The sequence below is a fragment of the Triticum dicoccoides genome, unplaced genomic scaffold (assembly GCF_002162155.2).
Source record: "Triticum dicoccoides isolate Atlit2015 ecotype Zavitan unplaced genomic scaffold, WEW_v2.0 scaffold62636, whole genome shotgun sequence".
Lineage (NCBI taxonomy): Eukaryota > Viridiplantae > Streptophyta > Magnoliopsida > Poales > Poaceae > Triticum > Triticum dicoccoides.
The window spans coordinates 1-15,613 of NW_021287254.1; the positions used below are offsets into that span (position 1 = coordinate 1).

The 15,613-nt window shown below is 47.9% G+C and overlaps 2 protein-coding genes and 1 pseudogene across 2 annotated transcripts; 2 read left to right on the forward strand and 1 right to left on the reverse strand.

The window, feature by feature from the left end:
* The first annotated feature begins 1,177 nt into the window (after nucleotides 1-1,177).
* LOC119347281 (Bowman-Birk type trypsin inhibitor-like) lies at nucleotides 1,178-1,919 on the forward strand. The gene is made up of 2 exons (XM_037616122.1): nucleotides 1,178-1,368; nucleotides 1,489-1,919. The coding sequence occupies exons 1-2, from the start codon at nucleotides 1,302-1,304 to the stop codon at nucleotides 1,743-1,745; spliced, it is 324 nt and encodes a 107-aa protein (XP_037472019.1). The 5' UTR covers nucleotides 1,178-1,301; the 3' UTR covers nucleotides 1,746-1,919.
* Nucleotides 1,920-4,294: 2,375 nt separating this feature from the next.
* Nucleotides 4,295-4,941, forward strand: LOC119347282 (Bowman-Birk type trypsin inhibitor-like). The gene is made up of 2 exons (XM_037616123.1): nucleotides 4,295-4,432; nucleotides 4,548-4,941. The coding sequence occupies exons 1-2, from the start codon at nucleotides 4,357-4,359 to the stop codon at nucleotides 4,739-4,741; spliced, it is 270 nt and encodes an 89-aa protein (XP_037472020.1). The 5' UTR covers nucleotides 4,295-4,356; the 3' UTR covers nucleotides 4,742-4,941.
* Nucleotides 4,942-14,011: 9,070 nt separating this feature from the next.
* On the reverse strand, nucleotides 14,012-15,246 carry LOC119347280 (annotated as a pseudogene).
* Nucleotides 15,247-15,613: the final 367 nt, after the last annotated feature.

Here is a 15,613-nt window from a genome sequence, read left to right on the forward strand (position 1 = left end):
GTCCGGCGGCTGGCGGGGCTTGGCATGGCGGCGCATTCCGGGGTGGTCTTCGTGATGCCTCGCGCGGAGGTGGTGGTGGTGGCGTGCTGTGATGTGCGGTGGAGGTGGTGGTGGTGGCGTGCTATGATGCGCGGTGGAGGTGGTGGTGCCATGTGGTCGCGGTGGAGGTGGTGTTGTGGTTGCGGCTTCGATCTAGGTAGGCTGCCATGCCCTGTTCTTGATCTGGCTCATGCGGTGGTGGCGGATACTATACTACGATATGCCCTCTCCTCCTGCAGCAGCGGTGGCTGACTCGTTTGAGAAGCTCCGGACATGAGGATATGTGATCTGGGGTTGGGAGAAATCCCTGCTTCGCGATGGCCGAGGCTGACAATGTCGACTCCCGCGGGTGCCGTCCCCTCCCTGGAGGCATTGTCTTGGCCCTGATCCGACTCCCTCCCTCGTGCTCGGGGGAAACCCTTGGTCTGACTTTCGGACCAGGTGATGGCGGCGTTCCCTCCATGGAGGCATCGTCTTGTTGCTCGAGGAGTCCCGATGGTGCGGCTCAAGTTGGTGTCGGCAATTGCTCTGGGCTTGGGCCTTCGAGGCGCAATGTACATCGTCGCCGACGCTCTCTCGACGACGCCACTCCAGGTCTGACCAAGCCCTGCCATCCACCTGCCGACTTCCTCTTAGCGCAAATGGGTGGGTTATGTTGGTTTGTGCTGTCCTCAGATGTTGGTCATGTTGTAGAGGTCTTCGGTGTTGGCTGTGACGCGGCTTGATAGCTCTGTGATTTGCCTTATTGCCATTGGCATGGGTTGATCTAGGTGATGCATGTATCATAGTACAGGTGGGATGTGTGCCCGGCTTCTTTGCCGCTTCTTCTCTGCTTATGCGTATTCGAGAAAAAAATGCTTCTTTCTCAGCTTCGGCTGGCCGGCCAGCTCCTCGCTCTGTTCACAGCGCACCTTCGTGATATCTTCTTCCCTCTCATCATTTCTGTGATGCCGTGCCCATCCCCACTACCGGAATAGTCAGATTCGTTGAAGGAAATTTATTGGATTCCGTCCATCTCGTCCACACGTTTCTGAGCATATCCTAGTTGAAGATTCCCAACAGGTAGCAATCAAGGACCGAGCTCGTACATCCTCTAGTATAGTCCTCCTGGCTTTCTTCTTCACAATAATTGTTCTCTCAACATCCACACAAACTAACCAAAAAGACTGACAATGGAGGAGCATTGACAAGTCCCGGAATAGCCAAGCCAAAGCACGAGGTCCCTCCCTCCAAAGTTCAAACCAGGCCCATCCTTGCAAAGCATGAGGCCTCAGGTGCTGCTCGTCGCGTTCGCTGTCCTCGCAGCACTGCCCCTCGCCCACAGCCAAGGTGAGGCCGGGATTCTTCTTTCTTTGTTCATCCATTTCACTGTGTCAAAATCGCTTCTGTTTTGCTCCTCCTCGAGTAGGTCAGTATAGCAGCTTACCGATGCTTGTTTGCTGCCTGCAGTGGCGAACCCATGGCCGTCCTGCGACAACTGTGACTCGTGCACCAAGTCCAACTCTCCGGGGTGCACGCGTTGGAATTACTTAAGCTCCTGGGTTTTTTACCGTCGACCAAGTGCAAGAGCTGTGTCATGTCCGCCATCAGGCCACAACAGCTTCCAGTGCACAAACCGCATCAACGATTTCTGCGAGAGCTGCTGCACGCCGGCTGCTCAGAGCTTTAGCTCCCTTTGCATCTGGATTGATCCCGAGAAGAAATGAACGTTACAATAAGCGCACAAGAGCATAGTCTATGCTCAAAATCTTCAGTTGAACCTTTTGTGTAGTTTGTTAAAAAATATCAATCCCTATGTAAGTTTGGTTTTAAAAGTTTCAGTATCGTATTCACAGAGAAGATAATTGGTCATGAAATGAACTATGGATTTTTGGAGATGACTTAACTGGTTTAGGAGTGACTATTTTGAGTTGACAAGTATCTACATGCACAAGCAAAATCTCGCAAAAAATAATTATTAAAACCCACTATGGAAGTATGGAATTCATGTATTTAACTTCACGTTACCCTAATTAAAAGATGTTCACTGATTTGTGCAAAATTTATTTAGTGATTTAATTAGGAAAGTCACGCTATGCAAGCCGGAGAGCTTAATTGGACGCACAAACGGATGTGGAACCCAAGTTCGTAATCTTGAAATAGATAGGTGTACTGAAAGAATAAAGTTTGGCAGGTTGTGGGCAATAATTGGGCTATGTTGTGCTTATGCTTTAGTGTAGCTTCCGATTTGGCTTGATAAGTGCGTGAGTGTGGCTTTTGATTGGGCTTGATGGAAGTGTGAGGCCTGTGATGAAATGAAGCCTCCGCGGCGACACGCCATCACTGTCGTTCAGGAACTCACATGAATGGTGCAGATACCGTAAGAGCTCACATGAATGGTGCAGATACTACATGATGCCTATTGTCTATGTGCTGGTACCACACAATAAAATGGTGCACGCTTTAGTCAGAACAGAAAATTGAACAACGCCCTGCCCTATGTGCATAGATGTTTACGATTATTCTTCAACAATACAGCTGGTAACACAAGGGTGGTCAATAGGTTTTCCAACAACAACAAAAAGGGGCCGGCGTTAAGACTTGGTTTTGCAAATTAACATACTCCAACAATGTACAAGTAGTGTCAACATGAGATTTGCACAAGGATTTGCTTAGCAGTTGTCAAATTCTATGCATTTTCACATGGTGATATTTCACAATCATCTCATCTTATAAAGATGCCGCTTCTCTGTACCATTGAGGGGGGTAGGAAATTGCACAAACCACTAAGTATTGGGGTCGATTTTCGAAAGAACACTAACTCTTCGCTATTTTTTTTTTTGATAAAACAACATCTGTTGATGTAATTCATTGCAGCTAGCTCTAATCTATCATTTTAACTCCACTGATATGATTATTGATGGGTGGTGGGTTCGCTTCTAAGTGCACAAGTGGCAAATAAAGCGGCCACATCAGCTGACCAGCAATCAAAAATCACTAAATCACATATTTACCCTGGTATTAGAAAAAACCTTCACCCATTATTTGCTGGATAATCCGCTCACACACTTAGTTTTAGACTTAGCAAATTTCAGTTCTCTGAATAAACCTGACAGTCAGCGTGTATCTATCCACGTACGGGTTCAGTTAGTGTTTCTGTTAAGTACTTCCTCTGTTCCTAAATATAAGTCATTTTAGAGATTCCACTACAAACTACATATAGATGTATATAGACATATTTTAGAACGCAGATTCACTCATTTTGCTCACTATGTAGTCCATAGTGGAATCTCTAGAAAGACTTAGGAACGGAGGGAGTAGTTAGCTAGTTTTCAGCTCGCCGTAGGAATCGTGATGGGATGGCATGGATCACGCATTCCTCGCCGCGACCATGTAGGGATCTTGCACATTCGAGTGTCGTAGGATGGCATGACCTGTAAGCTTGGCGCGCATGACCATTTCTTGCTTGTTTTCAGGAGCTCATTTGAGTTCAGATAAATAAGGGGAGAAACAGAAAAACTACCAAGTTGTTAGAGGATCGCAAAACCTCTGTGTCTTCCATCTCTCCCCCACGCGTTCGTTCTCTGTGATCGTGCTTGCTAGTTTCTGCAACAACATGATTTTGTGACCGGTCACTGACCTGGCCGGTCGCCTATATGTATAGGGGTCGTTTGAGGAGCCGGCTGTTGATGCTCTAACTCCATGCTCGGCAACAGGACGGTGGAATCGGCAGCATCAGTTCCCAGCGCATGTACAGCGGGAACTCATCGTTCTCTGATGCCTTGTCACACACTGATGCCGTACCCATCTCCAGTCTCCACGTTTTTTGAATGAGAAAATACCCATCACATGGTCTCAGCGTAGTCAGATTCACAGAAGGAGACGGCGATGGGTGCCCTTCTCCCATCCATTCATATGGTCTGAGCGTATCCTAGCCAGAAGATACCCAGCACCAAACAAGGACCGATCACAGCCTCTAGTATTGGCCTTATTCTTGTACTGGTTGTACTCTTGTTCAAATTATCACAAATTCAAAGCCAATCCACACAAACCAACCACATAAGTGGAGTACTGTCTGGTTGTACTCTTGTTCAGATTATTCAATGGAGGCGACGGCGCCATGCGTTGGCAAGTCCCGACATCGACATCAGAGGAGGACAAACGGAAAAGTCTTCTGTTATGACTTTTTCTTTGGACTTGTTGCTTTTGCTCTCGACATCAGAGGAGGACATAAGAAGGCATGCATTCCATACCCATCGCATCAGGCATTAGCGGCGCACACTCAGTCTCAGATAGCCAAGCCAAACCACGAGCCGGCTCCCATCCTTGCAAGCAAGCATGAGGCCTCAGGCGCTGCTCCTCGCGTTGGCCGTCGTCGCCGTCCTAACAGCGCTGCCCCTCACACATGGCCAAGGTGAGGGACCCTTCTTTCTTTCTTGATTCGAAATCGCTTCTGTTTTGCTCCTCGCCGATCGAGTAACTCAAAGTCACCAGTGTAGCAGTTCATTGATATTGGTTGCTGCCTGCAGGGGCAAGCCCGTGGCCGTGCTGCGACAAGTGCGGCGTGTGCACCAAGTCCATCCCACCGCAGTGCAGGTGCCAGGATGTGTCGCCGACCGGATGCAACTCGGCTTGCAAGAGCTGCGTCAGGTCCACCGCCGGCTTCCAGTGCGTGGACAGCATCACCAACTTCTGCGAGCGCCGCTGCACGCCCGCCGCGTGATTGCACGGCGGATCATCTCCTGTTGTCGCTTGCCTGAATAATGCCGATTAGCTTGTGCCTTCATTTTCTCTCATTCGTTCGGAGCTTCCTCTGCATGCATCTTGGTGTGGATAGACGCCTAGAAGAAATGAGTGTTTGATGATTTCTTGTTGTTTCTTACAATGTTTTAAATAAATGAAGAGCATATTCTATGTTCAAAATCTTCTCGGTTGAAAGTGGATAGGTGTTCATTTCAAGGATGTCAAAAAACAACCTGCTTTCAGATGGAGCCTTTTGGCTTCTAGCCTAACCGAACATCCTACGTTGAACATGGTTTGTTTTGAACATCCTTGATATGACCCTAAATTTTGCTAGTATGTGGGCATGTCCATGATAAGCATCCATGCCAGGTTCGAAAGAAAAAGTATTTAATATTATAAATGAAACAAGTACTTAAAACTTATATTTTAAGTTTTTAACATACTCCCTCTGTAAACTAATATAAGAGCATTTAGATTACTAAAGTAGTGATCTAAACGCTCTTATATTTGTTTACGGAGGGAGTACCTAATAAATACAAAGAAATAAATTAAAAACAGTAAATGCTTTTCTAAATAAATATTTGAAGGAAAAAAATTAAAAGTGCAAGCATATTTTTGAAAAAAGAAAAAAAGGAAATGGGAAAATGAAAATGAAACGAAAAAACAAAAAATGAACAGAAAGAAGAAAATAACTAGTGGGAAAAAGACCTGTTCGCTAAAGTAAACTGGTCGGCGGTCGCTGAGGGACTACTAGAACTGTGCATGGTGTCTTTAATTATGATATTTAATTTGCCACACCATGCACCCCAGGGATTCTAAAACTGTGCATTTTGACGTGAGTTATCTATCACATATCTAAAACTGTGCATTTTGCATTTGAAGAGAAACAAAATAAATGCACAACTTCAGGGGATGCTCAACATGCATTGAAGAATCCCAAATCAAATTTTTTCCTATAATCTAATTCTAACATTTAACCAATTTGGCATGAATCACCAAAAAATGGGGCGATTGGAGATTTGTTAGACTAAGTATATATTAGATATACGTATTGTAACATAACCTGCATTTTGTATGGTTCCCTCTTATAAATATATGACAGCCGTACCTACCAAGGATATCGAGCATTGTTCCAAATCCTAATATGTCTAACATGGTATCAGACGACGCATTCGATCCGCGCCGTGCTTCCGCCTCCTCTGCCACCGCTGCGTCGGCCTCCGCCGCCGTGCCGGCTCCGTCAACCCTGGCGACGGAATCGCCGTTCATGGCATCGACCCCGCTCGCCTGGGCTCGTCCGGCTGCATCGGGCTCGCGTCCTCCAGCGCCCCGATCGCCACCGATCCATCCATCGCTTGCCAATGATGCATCGGTCTCGCGTGATGCTTCTCTTGCAGCGAACTCTACACAGCAGCCCTACGGCCAGGGCCGGTCCTGAGAATTTGGGGGCCCGGGGCGAAACTCAAATCCGAGGCCCCCCTTAGTACAAATACTAAAATAATAGCCACTTTTTGAGCGGCGATACCTTGGTGCCGCTCATTTAGGCGAAAGGATGACTACCATCTACTCCCTCCGTTCCAAAATATAAGTCTTTGTAGAGATTCCACTATGAACCACATATGGATGTATATAGATGCATTTTAAGTGTAGATTCATTCATTTTGCTCCGTATGTAGTCCATCTAGTGGAATCCCTACAAAGACTTATATTTAGAAACGGAGGGAGTAGCAAATAATGTATGCACCAAGCCTCAACACAAACCATCTAGAGTGTCCATAAGTTACCGCATTAAAATATCCTATATGTATACATGAATTATTATCAATAAACACTTAGTGCATCGAAAAATGTTAATACCAAAGAGGGACATACCTTCTGTAAACACATGATCATGGTGGCTGGTGGACGCGATGCATATGTCTGGTCTCCTCTTGGTGACTCGGCATCTCACTTGTCGGTGTGGCTCCTCGTGGTGACTCGGTATCTCACTCGTCGGCATGGCCACATGAGGGGTGACGATAGGAAATCTCGGGGTCACATGTCATCACACACATCCAAAGAGCTGGTACCTTTTTTGAGGAAAAACAATGGTCATGAATTGATTGCTTACCTATTATATTTGTTCGACGAATGTAATTCGCAAATTTGTGGTTAAAGATCTAAAGGTACCTTACACGTCCTTCAAAATTCAGTCAAATGTCCATGTATCCAAATTTCAGTTGTAACATTCTCGAATCAAATCCGGAACAAAAACAAAATACTGTTGCATCCTGCCCCATACATTGTTTGGTTTTGCTGCTGCTCAACATGTACCTTTCCTGAAACTTCATTATCAATATATGGTCACGACCGAGTCATGAGAGTAAAAAGGATCTCAAGCTTTTCCATCTTTATCACATAACAAGTATATATGGGCTACAGATAATGAACTATAGATCGCGGGTAGGAGGAATCAAGCAATCAGGAAGCGTATGCGTGTGGGAATCAGGAAGGAAGAAGGGGTCGCTGCGTACTAATTGATCTGCGAGGAAAAGATGCACGAAGCGTCAATGAACTTCCCATGGATCGAAGTGCATCATCAGCGGCGCGGGCCGGAATATCTTCCAAGGTTTGCGCGGAGGAATCCCAAATCCTCCACTGCGTCGCTGGAATAGATGGATCTCTGAGTCGCCTACGCGTCGCCTGGGTTCGACCTTTGGACAGTTGGACGAAGCAACACAGGCCCTGGTGGGGGCCCCTTGATTTCGAGGGCCCGGGGCGGTCGCCCCTCCTGCCCCCCCTCAGGGCCGGGCCTGCCTACGGCGTGCATGCATCAGGTCCCCGCGATGCGTTCTACACAGCAAACTACAGCTCCAACGCGCCGCTGTCCCGTGATGCGTCTCTCGCGCCGCAGCTCCATGGCGCCTCTGCGCAACTTCCCTACGGCGGGCCTCCGTCTCGCGATGCGCCGCCGGCTCCAGGTGCCCTACGGCGGGCCATATCCCATGCCGTACGTCGCGCCATCGCTGGTGCCGTATGCTTCGTCCTCCGTGGTGCCCTACAAGACGCCGTATGGCGCGCCCTACGCCGCTCATGCGCCGTCCGTCACGCCGCCCCTGCAGCCCTACGGTGTATCTACTACGGCGCCCTACGGTCATCATCAACACTACCGTGCGCCTCCGTCGACTGATGCGCTGATCCCATACAGTGCTCCTCCGACGTACGACTCGCATCTCTTTGCATCGGTGGCTGAACCAGGACCGTTTCACTTCGCTCATCTGGTGACCTGAAACTCTCTGCCGATAACTATTTCCTGTGGCGCGCTCAGGTGTTGCCGCTGATGCATAGTCACTATCTTGAGGGGTATGTTGACGGTACTCTTCCGTGTCCTCCGGCCATGCTTCCGGTGCCCTCGGCTGCTGGTGGTTCTGTCATTGTGTCCAACCCTGCTCATCGTCGGTGGATTGCTCAGGATCAGGCTATTCTGGGTGCCATTCAGTCCTCGCTCAATCCCTCCGTGGCCGGCATGATGGTCTTTGCCGCGACGTCAAGGGACGCATGGGCCACGCTCGACTCCAGCTTCTCCTCACAGTCGCTGGCTCGTTCTTCTGCCATCCGTAATCAGCTGGGTGAGGTCAAGAAAAATGATCTCTCCGTCACGGCCTTCTTCAACAAGGTCAAAAACCTGGTTGATAGACTGTCATCCATTGGGAAGCCTCTCCGTGATGAGGAGTTCACTTCATTCATTCTCAATGGGCTTGATGAGGACTATGATTCTCTCGTTGAAAACATCAATGGACGTGACACGCCGATGCCGCCTCGCGATCTCTATGCACGCCTCCTCAACACCGAATAGAGGCTCTCTGCTCGCCGCTCCGTTGGCGTCTACACGGAGGGTCCTTCTGCGAACGCCGCTCTCCGCAGGGGCGCCCGCGGTGCCAAGCAGAAAGCGCCGCCGACCTCGAGCAACCAGCCCCGTCCACCCACTCAACCTCCGACGGCTGGCCGCAAGCGGCTCCACTGCGAGGCATGTGGTGGTGGGGTTGAGTGTCAACTCTGCGGCATTGAGGGGCACTTGGCGTCTCGCTGCCATCGTCGCTTTAAACGAGATTTTCTTGGCATTGGAAACAATGGGAAGGGCAATGAGAAGCAAGCTGCTCTCGCTACACCGGATCCCGGGTTCACACCTTCATACTCGGTGGATCCTGCCTGGTACATGGACACGGGCGCTACGGACCATTTGACGAGCCAGCTTGACAAGCTGGCCACTCGCCAGCCCTACACCGGTCACGATCAGGTCCGCACGGCCAATGGATCAGGTATGCCCATCTCACATGTTGGTCAGGCATCTCTCCTTTCACGTACCACTAAAACCTTGCGTCTGCTTGATGTCCTTCGTGTTCCTTCAGTCACACGTAGTTTACTCTCGGTTCCTAAATTAACTCGTGACAACAATGTGTTTGTTGAGTTTCACCCTTTCCATTTTTTTGTTAAGGACCGGGACACGAGGGACGTTCTTCTTAGTGGTCGAGCTTGCGACGGCTTATACGCGCTTGATGTGCCACGAGTCTCTCAAGTTTTCAGTGGTGTTCGGGTGTCATCGTCGCAGTGGCACTCTCGCCTTGGCCACCCCGCTACTCCCATTTGTGCGCCATGTGCTTCATCGTCATCGTCTTCCTGTTGAGTCGAGTAATAAGGAGTTTCTAGTGTGTGATGCCTGTCAACAAGGCAAGAGTCATCAGTTGCCTTTTTCTGTATCAAGTCGTGTTGTCACGGCTCCTCTTGAACTTGTGTTTTCAAACGTGTGGGGCTATGCCCAAACTTCTGTTAGTGGTCACAACTATTATGTCAGTTTCATCAATGCTTTCAGTCGCTTTACTTGGATTTATCTTATTAAGCGCAAATCTGATGTGTTTCATGTCTTTATGCAATTTCAAGCACATGTTGAACGATTGCTTAAGCACAAAATTATCCATGTTCAGTCAGACTGGGGGGGGGGGTGAGTATCCTGAGAAGCTTGGCATCTCACACCATGTGTCTTGTCCTCATACACATCAGCAGAATGGTGCAGCTGAACGCAAGCACCGTCACATAGTTGAAACTGGCCTGACACTTCTTGCACATGCCTCTGTCCCGTTTCGGTTCTGGAGCGATGCTTTTGTTACTGCCTGTTTTTTTGATAAACAGATTCCCACACGACGTCTTCACATGAAGTCTCCGCTAGAAGTGTTGCTTAATGAAACTCCAGATTACTCCCTCCTCAAAGTGTTCGGCTGTGCGTGTTGGCCGCATCTTCGTCCGTACAATAAGCATAAACTTGAGTATCGATCCAAACAATGTGTGTTTCTTGGGTACAGTCCTCTCCACAAAAGTTACAAGTGTCTTCACATTCCGACAAATCGTGTTTACATTTCTCGTGATGTTGTGTTTGATGAGACTGTCTTCCCGTTTTCCACGCTCACATCACCCACAGATACTCCCGTCACCGAGTTGCACTCTTTTCCAGTTTTGCTTGATCAATTTGTGGATGCTGCATATTCTCCTATGTTGTTGCCTAACCATGGTGCAGGGACTGGACGAGGCGCTCGACTTGAGCTTCTGGATGATGATACAGCCACACCTGCACCAGCTGCTGCTACGCCGGACGAGGCGCTCGACGAGGCTGCCCCCGTCACTACCCCGTCTGACCCCGACGTCGATCACGCATGCATGTCCCATGCACGTGGATCCGACGGGGTGCCCGAATCGCCTGGGCCAGCGGCCTCGCTGTCGCCTGGGCCGGCCGAACCTGCGGAGCTGTCGGCCGGGCCGGCTGGACCCGCGGCGCTATCCCCTGGGCCGAGGGCCTCGCAGGTCACTGAGTCTTCGTCGCCCGGTCCGTCGATGCCGGTCACGCCCGGTCTGTCTTCGCCGACCCTGACCGTGCCACCAGATGCACTTGTTGACTCGCCCGCCGGCGCGTCCTCCTCGCTGCTGATGGACAACGCCTCCTCTGATGTGGCAGCTCCAGCGCCATCACCTCCTGTCGTCCTGCGTCCCCATACTCGCAGCAAAAGTGGCATCTTCCAACCGAAGAAGCGCACTGATGGCACTGTCGCGTGGCTTGCGGCCTGTGTGGCGCATGCTGAGGCTGACCCTACGACTGAACCACGACATTTTCGAGCAGCGCTTGGCATCCCACATTGGCGTGCTGCGATGGAGCAGGAGATTCATGCTCTTCAAAGAAACAACACTTGGCATCTTGTTCCACCTCCATCTGGTGTCAATATCATTGACTCTAAATGGGTATTTAAGGTGAAGAAACATGCTGATGGCTCCATTGAGAGGTACAAGGCACGCTTGGTTGCCAAGGGATTCAAACAACGGTACGGCATTGATTACGAAGACACATTCAGTCCTGTTATTAAACCAACTACTATTCGTGTTCTTCTCTCTTTGGCTGTTACTCGCGGATGGTCGCTTCGACAGCTTGACGTTCAGAATGCCTTTCTCCATGGAGTTCTGGAAGAAGAGGTGTATATGCGTCAGCCGCCAGGTTTTGTTGATCCTGCTCAGCCACATCATTTGTGTCGCCTTGTCAAAGCTCTCTATGGTTTGAAGCAGGCCCCGCGTGCATGGCATGCCCGTCTTGGCGCTGCTCTTCGTGCACATGGGTTTGTTCCTTCTACAACAGACACGTCTCTGTTTATTCTTCAGCGACCTGAGGTGACTATGTACATTCTGGTCTATGTTGATGACATCATCCTTGTCAGTTCGTCTGCTTCTGCTACGCATAGGCTTGTGTCCTCTCTTGGTGCTGAGTTTGCTGTTAAGGATCTTGGGAAACTGCGTTATTTTCTGGGCCTAGAGGTTCTTCATTCTGATAGTGGCTTGACTCTTACTCAGAAGAAGTACTCTCAGGATGTCCTGCGTCGTGCAGGTATGTTGCAGTGCAAGTATGCTACGACTCCCATGTCTGCGACAGACAAACTGACAGCTCTTGCTGGTGACTTGCTCTCTCCTGAGGATGCCACTGAGTACCACAACATTGTGGGCGGACTGCAGTACTTGCTCATTACTCGACCAGACATATTATTTGCAGTTAACCGTGTGTGTTAGTATCTTCATGCACCACGTGATTCTCACTGGTCAGCTGTTAAGCGCATCTTGTGCTATGTTTGTCACACTGGTTCATATGGTCTCCATTTTCAGCCTGCACGTTCTGGACTGATCTCAGCATTTTCTGATGCCGATTGGGCTGGTAGTCCTAATGATCGGGGATCCACGGGGGGACATGCTGTGTTCTTTGGGCCTAACTTGATCGCCTGGCAAGCTCGCAAGCAAGCTACGGTGTCTCGGAGTAGTACCGAAGCTGAGTACAAAGCTATTGCTAATGCCACAGCTGAGATCATGTGGGTGCAGTCATTGCTTCGAGAGTTGAAGGTCTCCCCAACTCAGCCGCCTGTTTTTTGGTGTGATAATATCGGTGCCACATACCTTTCATCCAATTCAGTATTTCATGCCCGAACGAAGCACATCAAAGTTGACTATCATTTTGTGAGGGAACGTGTTGCTCAGAAGCTCCTTCAGATTAAGTTTGTTTCTTCTAAGGATCAGCTTGCGGATATTTTCACTAAACCCTTGCCCTTGCCTTCTTTTGAAGGATGTCGTCGCAATCTTAACCTTCTGAGTGTTTCAGGACATAGTTAAGATTGAGGGAGGGTGTTAGACTAAGTATATATATGAGATATACGTGTTGTAACATAACCTGTATTTTGTATGGTTTCTTCTTATAAATATATGACAGCCGTACCCACCAAAGGTATCGAGCATTGTTCCAAACCCTAATATGTCTAACAAGATTGAAAGTTCATCTAGGCCCTCTAAGTTGGTTTTGATGAATAATGAAGAAAGATTAAGGGACCAATGTGTTTTTTTATCACCACAAGGAAGTATTATAGGCACTGGTAACCCCCGCCCACCCCACCCAAAGGAAAGAGAAAGGAAGACTACAATTTTATGAGTTTCTATTTTTCTTGGCTTCCGGTGATTCCAAGAAATAACATTGCGTAATGAGAAAACTCATAGTATATTCAAGGAAATGCTAGAAAAGTAGCTCAATGCTTTATGTTAAACTCTTTGTTGTCTGGAGTTTGTGTTGGATTTAAGATAGTTCAGAGTGTCTGAGCTATAGCTCGGAGTATCCAGGATATACCTGGAGTGTCCGGGATAAAATTGTATGTCTGAGCTATAGCTCGGAGTAATCCTGAGTTGTAGCCAGTCCAGACATCTATATTTGGGGCAGCTAAACGGCAATGTAGGATCCTCACAAGGATCCACGTTTAGGGTCAACTACTCGTGTTGATGCATTTATTCTTCTGCTTTACTTTACAAGCTTGCTTATTTTGCTTATATTTGTTGACTTCGTATAGGTTGTTCACTTAGTTATTGCATTAGTGAACTTTCAATTCCACAATTGTATGAAAAAAGTGTTTTTGAATAAAATTTGGTAAGTCGCATATTCATATACCCCGTCTAGTCGACACCGTTGATCTTTCACACCTACTAGTGCTCATCTCGATCCACCTCCGTGTGGCGGCTCGATGGCACCATTCGAAGAAGCTGGCCGCAACCCTCACCGCGCAGGGGCGGCCGGTGTTGCCCACCATCATCCCACTTGTATCCAAGGAGATCTAGGAGGTGTCCGCTCTTGTTGGCTCACTCCGCAATTACCTCATGATGGGGACCGTGCTCCTCAAGGAAGATGCACAGCAGCACACTGCCGGGGACAGTGAATCGCTATGCGGCAACATCGCAAACGGATCGACGTGGACCGTTCCTAGGCCGGCCCGGCACAAGCACGTCAATGTTCTAGGGTTGAGCGACACCTGAGGCATTTTGTGCCAACATGGCACATTAGGAGAGCTGGTCGGATTGGGCTGATATGGCATGGCTATATCCTGAGGCATATCGGGCTCACGTCGTGCTAGCCCGACAAGGCCCAAGTCCCACCTTAAGAAGAAGAAAACAACTACACGCATGCACACACATGTGTGTCTTCTATTCATAATTGGAAAATATTTAAAATGATCAATGATTGTGTTCCAAAGCGTACATACTACACAACACAATAATTACAGACCGAACCAAGTGATCTGGCTTAGGCACGCTAACAGCTCATATCATGTCCTACTCGCCAGTTGGTAGCGAGCGGCTCTTGTAGCTCTCAATGCTCGAACTGGATAGGAAATGCCCGATCTGGATATGAAATGTCACATGAACGTTCACTGCTTCAAGAATAATTCCATGTTGTTGCATCCTTGTGGATTCAATAGAAGGCACATTCCGTGCGCTCACGTTGAGTGGTACCATTCGGTACTCAATGTTGAGGTCCTTGAGGACTTTCATCATCTCCTGGAGCACCAGCTCCCTCCTCACGCACCTCATCCCCATGTCCTGGAAGTTGAACGTGTGACAGAGCCATATGGATATTTTTAGTTTGTTGGCCTCATCTACATCTTGAAGGACAACCATCGCCCCTGGGTACCAATGCTCTTTCTTGTTGTTGATGCATCTGGAGTCATAAGTGTAAAAATTGGTTAGTTTGATGTGGTATTCTAAATGACACAAGTAAAAAACATAGAAAACTTCCAAAATTATGTTTCACGTTTAGTTGTCAACATGCTCATAGTTCAGTTGTTAACAAATCAGTTTTGATCAAACCATGTGATAAAGGCACTAATACGAACCGTAGTATTCTTTCCTTCATGAGTGCTAGTTTCACTACTGGTGTGGCTATGTGGATATAGAAGTCAATTCCTTCTCCCATATCAGGACTCCTGCAGAAGTTCATAATCGGTATGTTGGCCAGTACATTGTTTGGATAATATATCTTCAGGTTGTCATAACGGAGAAAGACTGTTGTCAAGATATTCATTTCCTCGACAACAACCTGAAATTCAGGTGGTTAAAACTTCCAATGAGTCCAAGCTAAAATTAGATTTAATGAGCAAAAGAGCAAGAAAAAGATTACCACACCTAAACTTCCTCAATTTCACAGCGGTCACCAACATCAAAAGGATGCATCACAAATAAGAAAACAACTGCCTCAAAATTGCCTTCAAAGTGTCTCCAAATACAATAATTGCCACCAAAAATGGTGAACTGAGGAAAACAAGGAAATTCGTTGTCGCTATGCCAAGAATATGAAGCCAGAGAACAAACACGATGATGCCACCAACAACATTAGTCATCTGGTTGAGCTTGGGTACTGCAATTTTTGTATCATTAAGGGTTAGGGCAAGGGCTTTGCACTCTCTAAATGCATTCACCTACAGAAGAATACATGTAAAAATATTTGGAAAGGCATCTTCAAAAGTCAGAAGTCAATTCTATTTCCTTATTGCAACTTAATTAGCTAGTGAGGTCATAATTACCATCCACCCCTGTCCTCCTTCTAAAAGATCCATTGCTTTGAATGCTTCCTCCTGCCTCATGAAGTGCATCAAGTCTGCCAAGTATATGTACCTACATTATTCGTACATTCAAGATAAAGAATCTGAATCATTAAGTTGCCACTATATTCAAACTACCACATTTGGAATATTAAAGGGCAGCCCGGTGCATGTAGCTCCTGCTTGCGCAGGGTCCGGGGAAGGGTCCGACCACTTTGGGTCTATTGTACGCATCCTTTCCCTACATTTCTGCAAGAGGCTGTTTCCAGGACTTGAACCCGTGACCTCCTGGTCACAAGGCAACAACTTTACCGCTGCGCCAAGGCTCCCCTTCCACATTTGGAATATTAAAACGAGAAAATTTGTAAACTTCTATAATCCATCCTGTCTGCAATCTTTATCTTTACCTAATAATAAAGGACGGAGGCTTTCATAGTTCT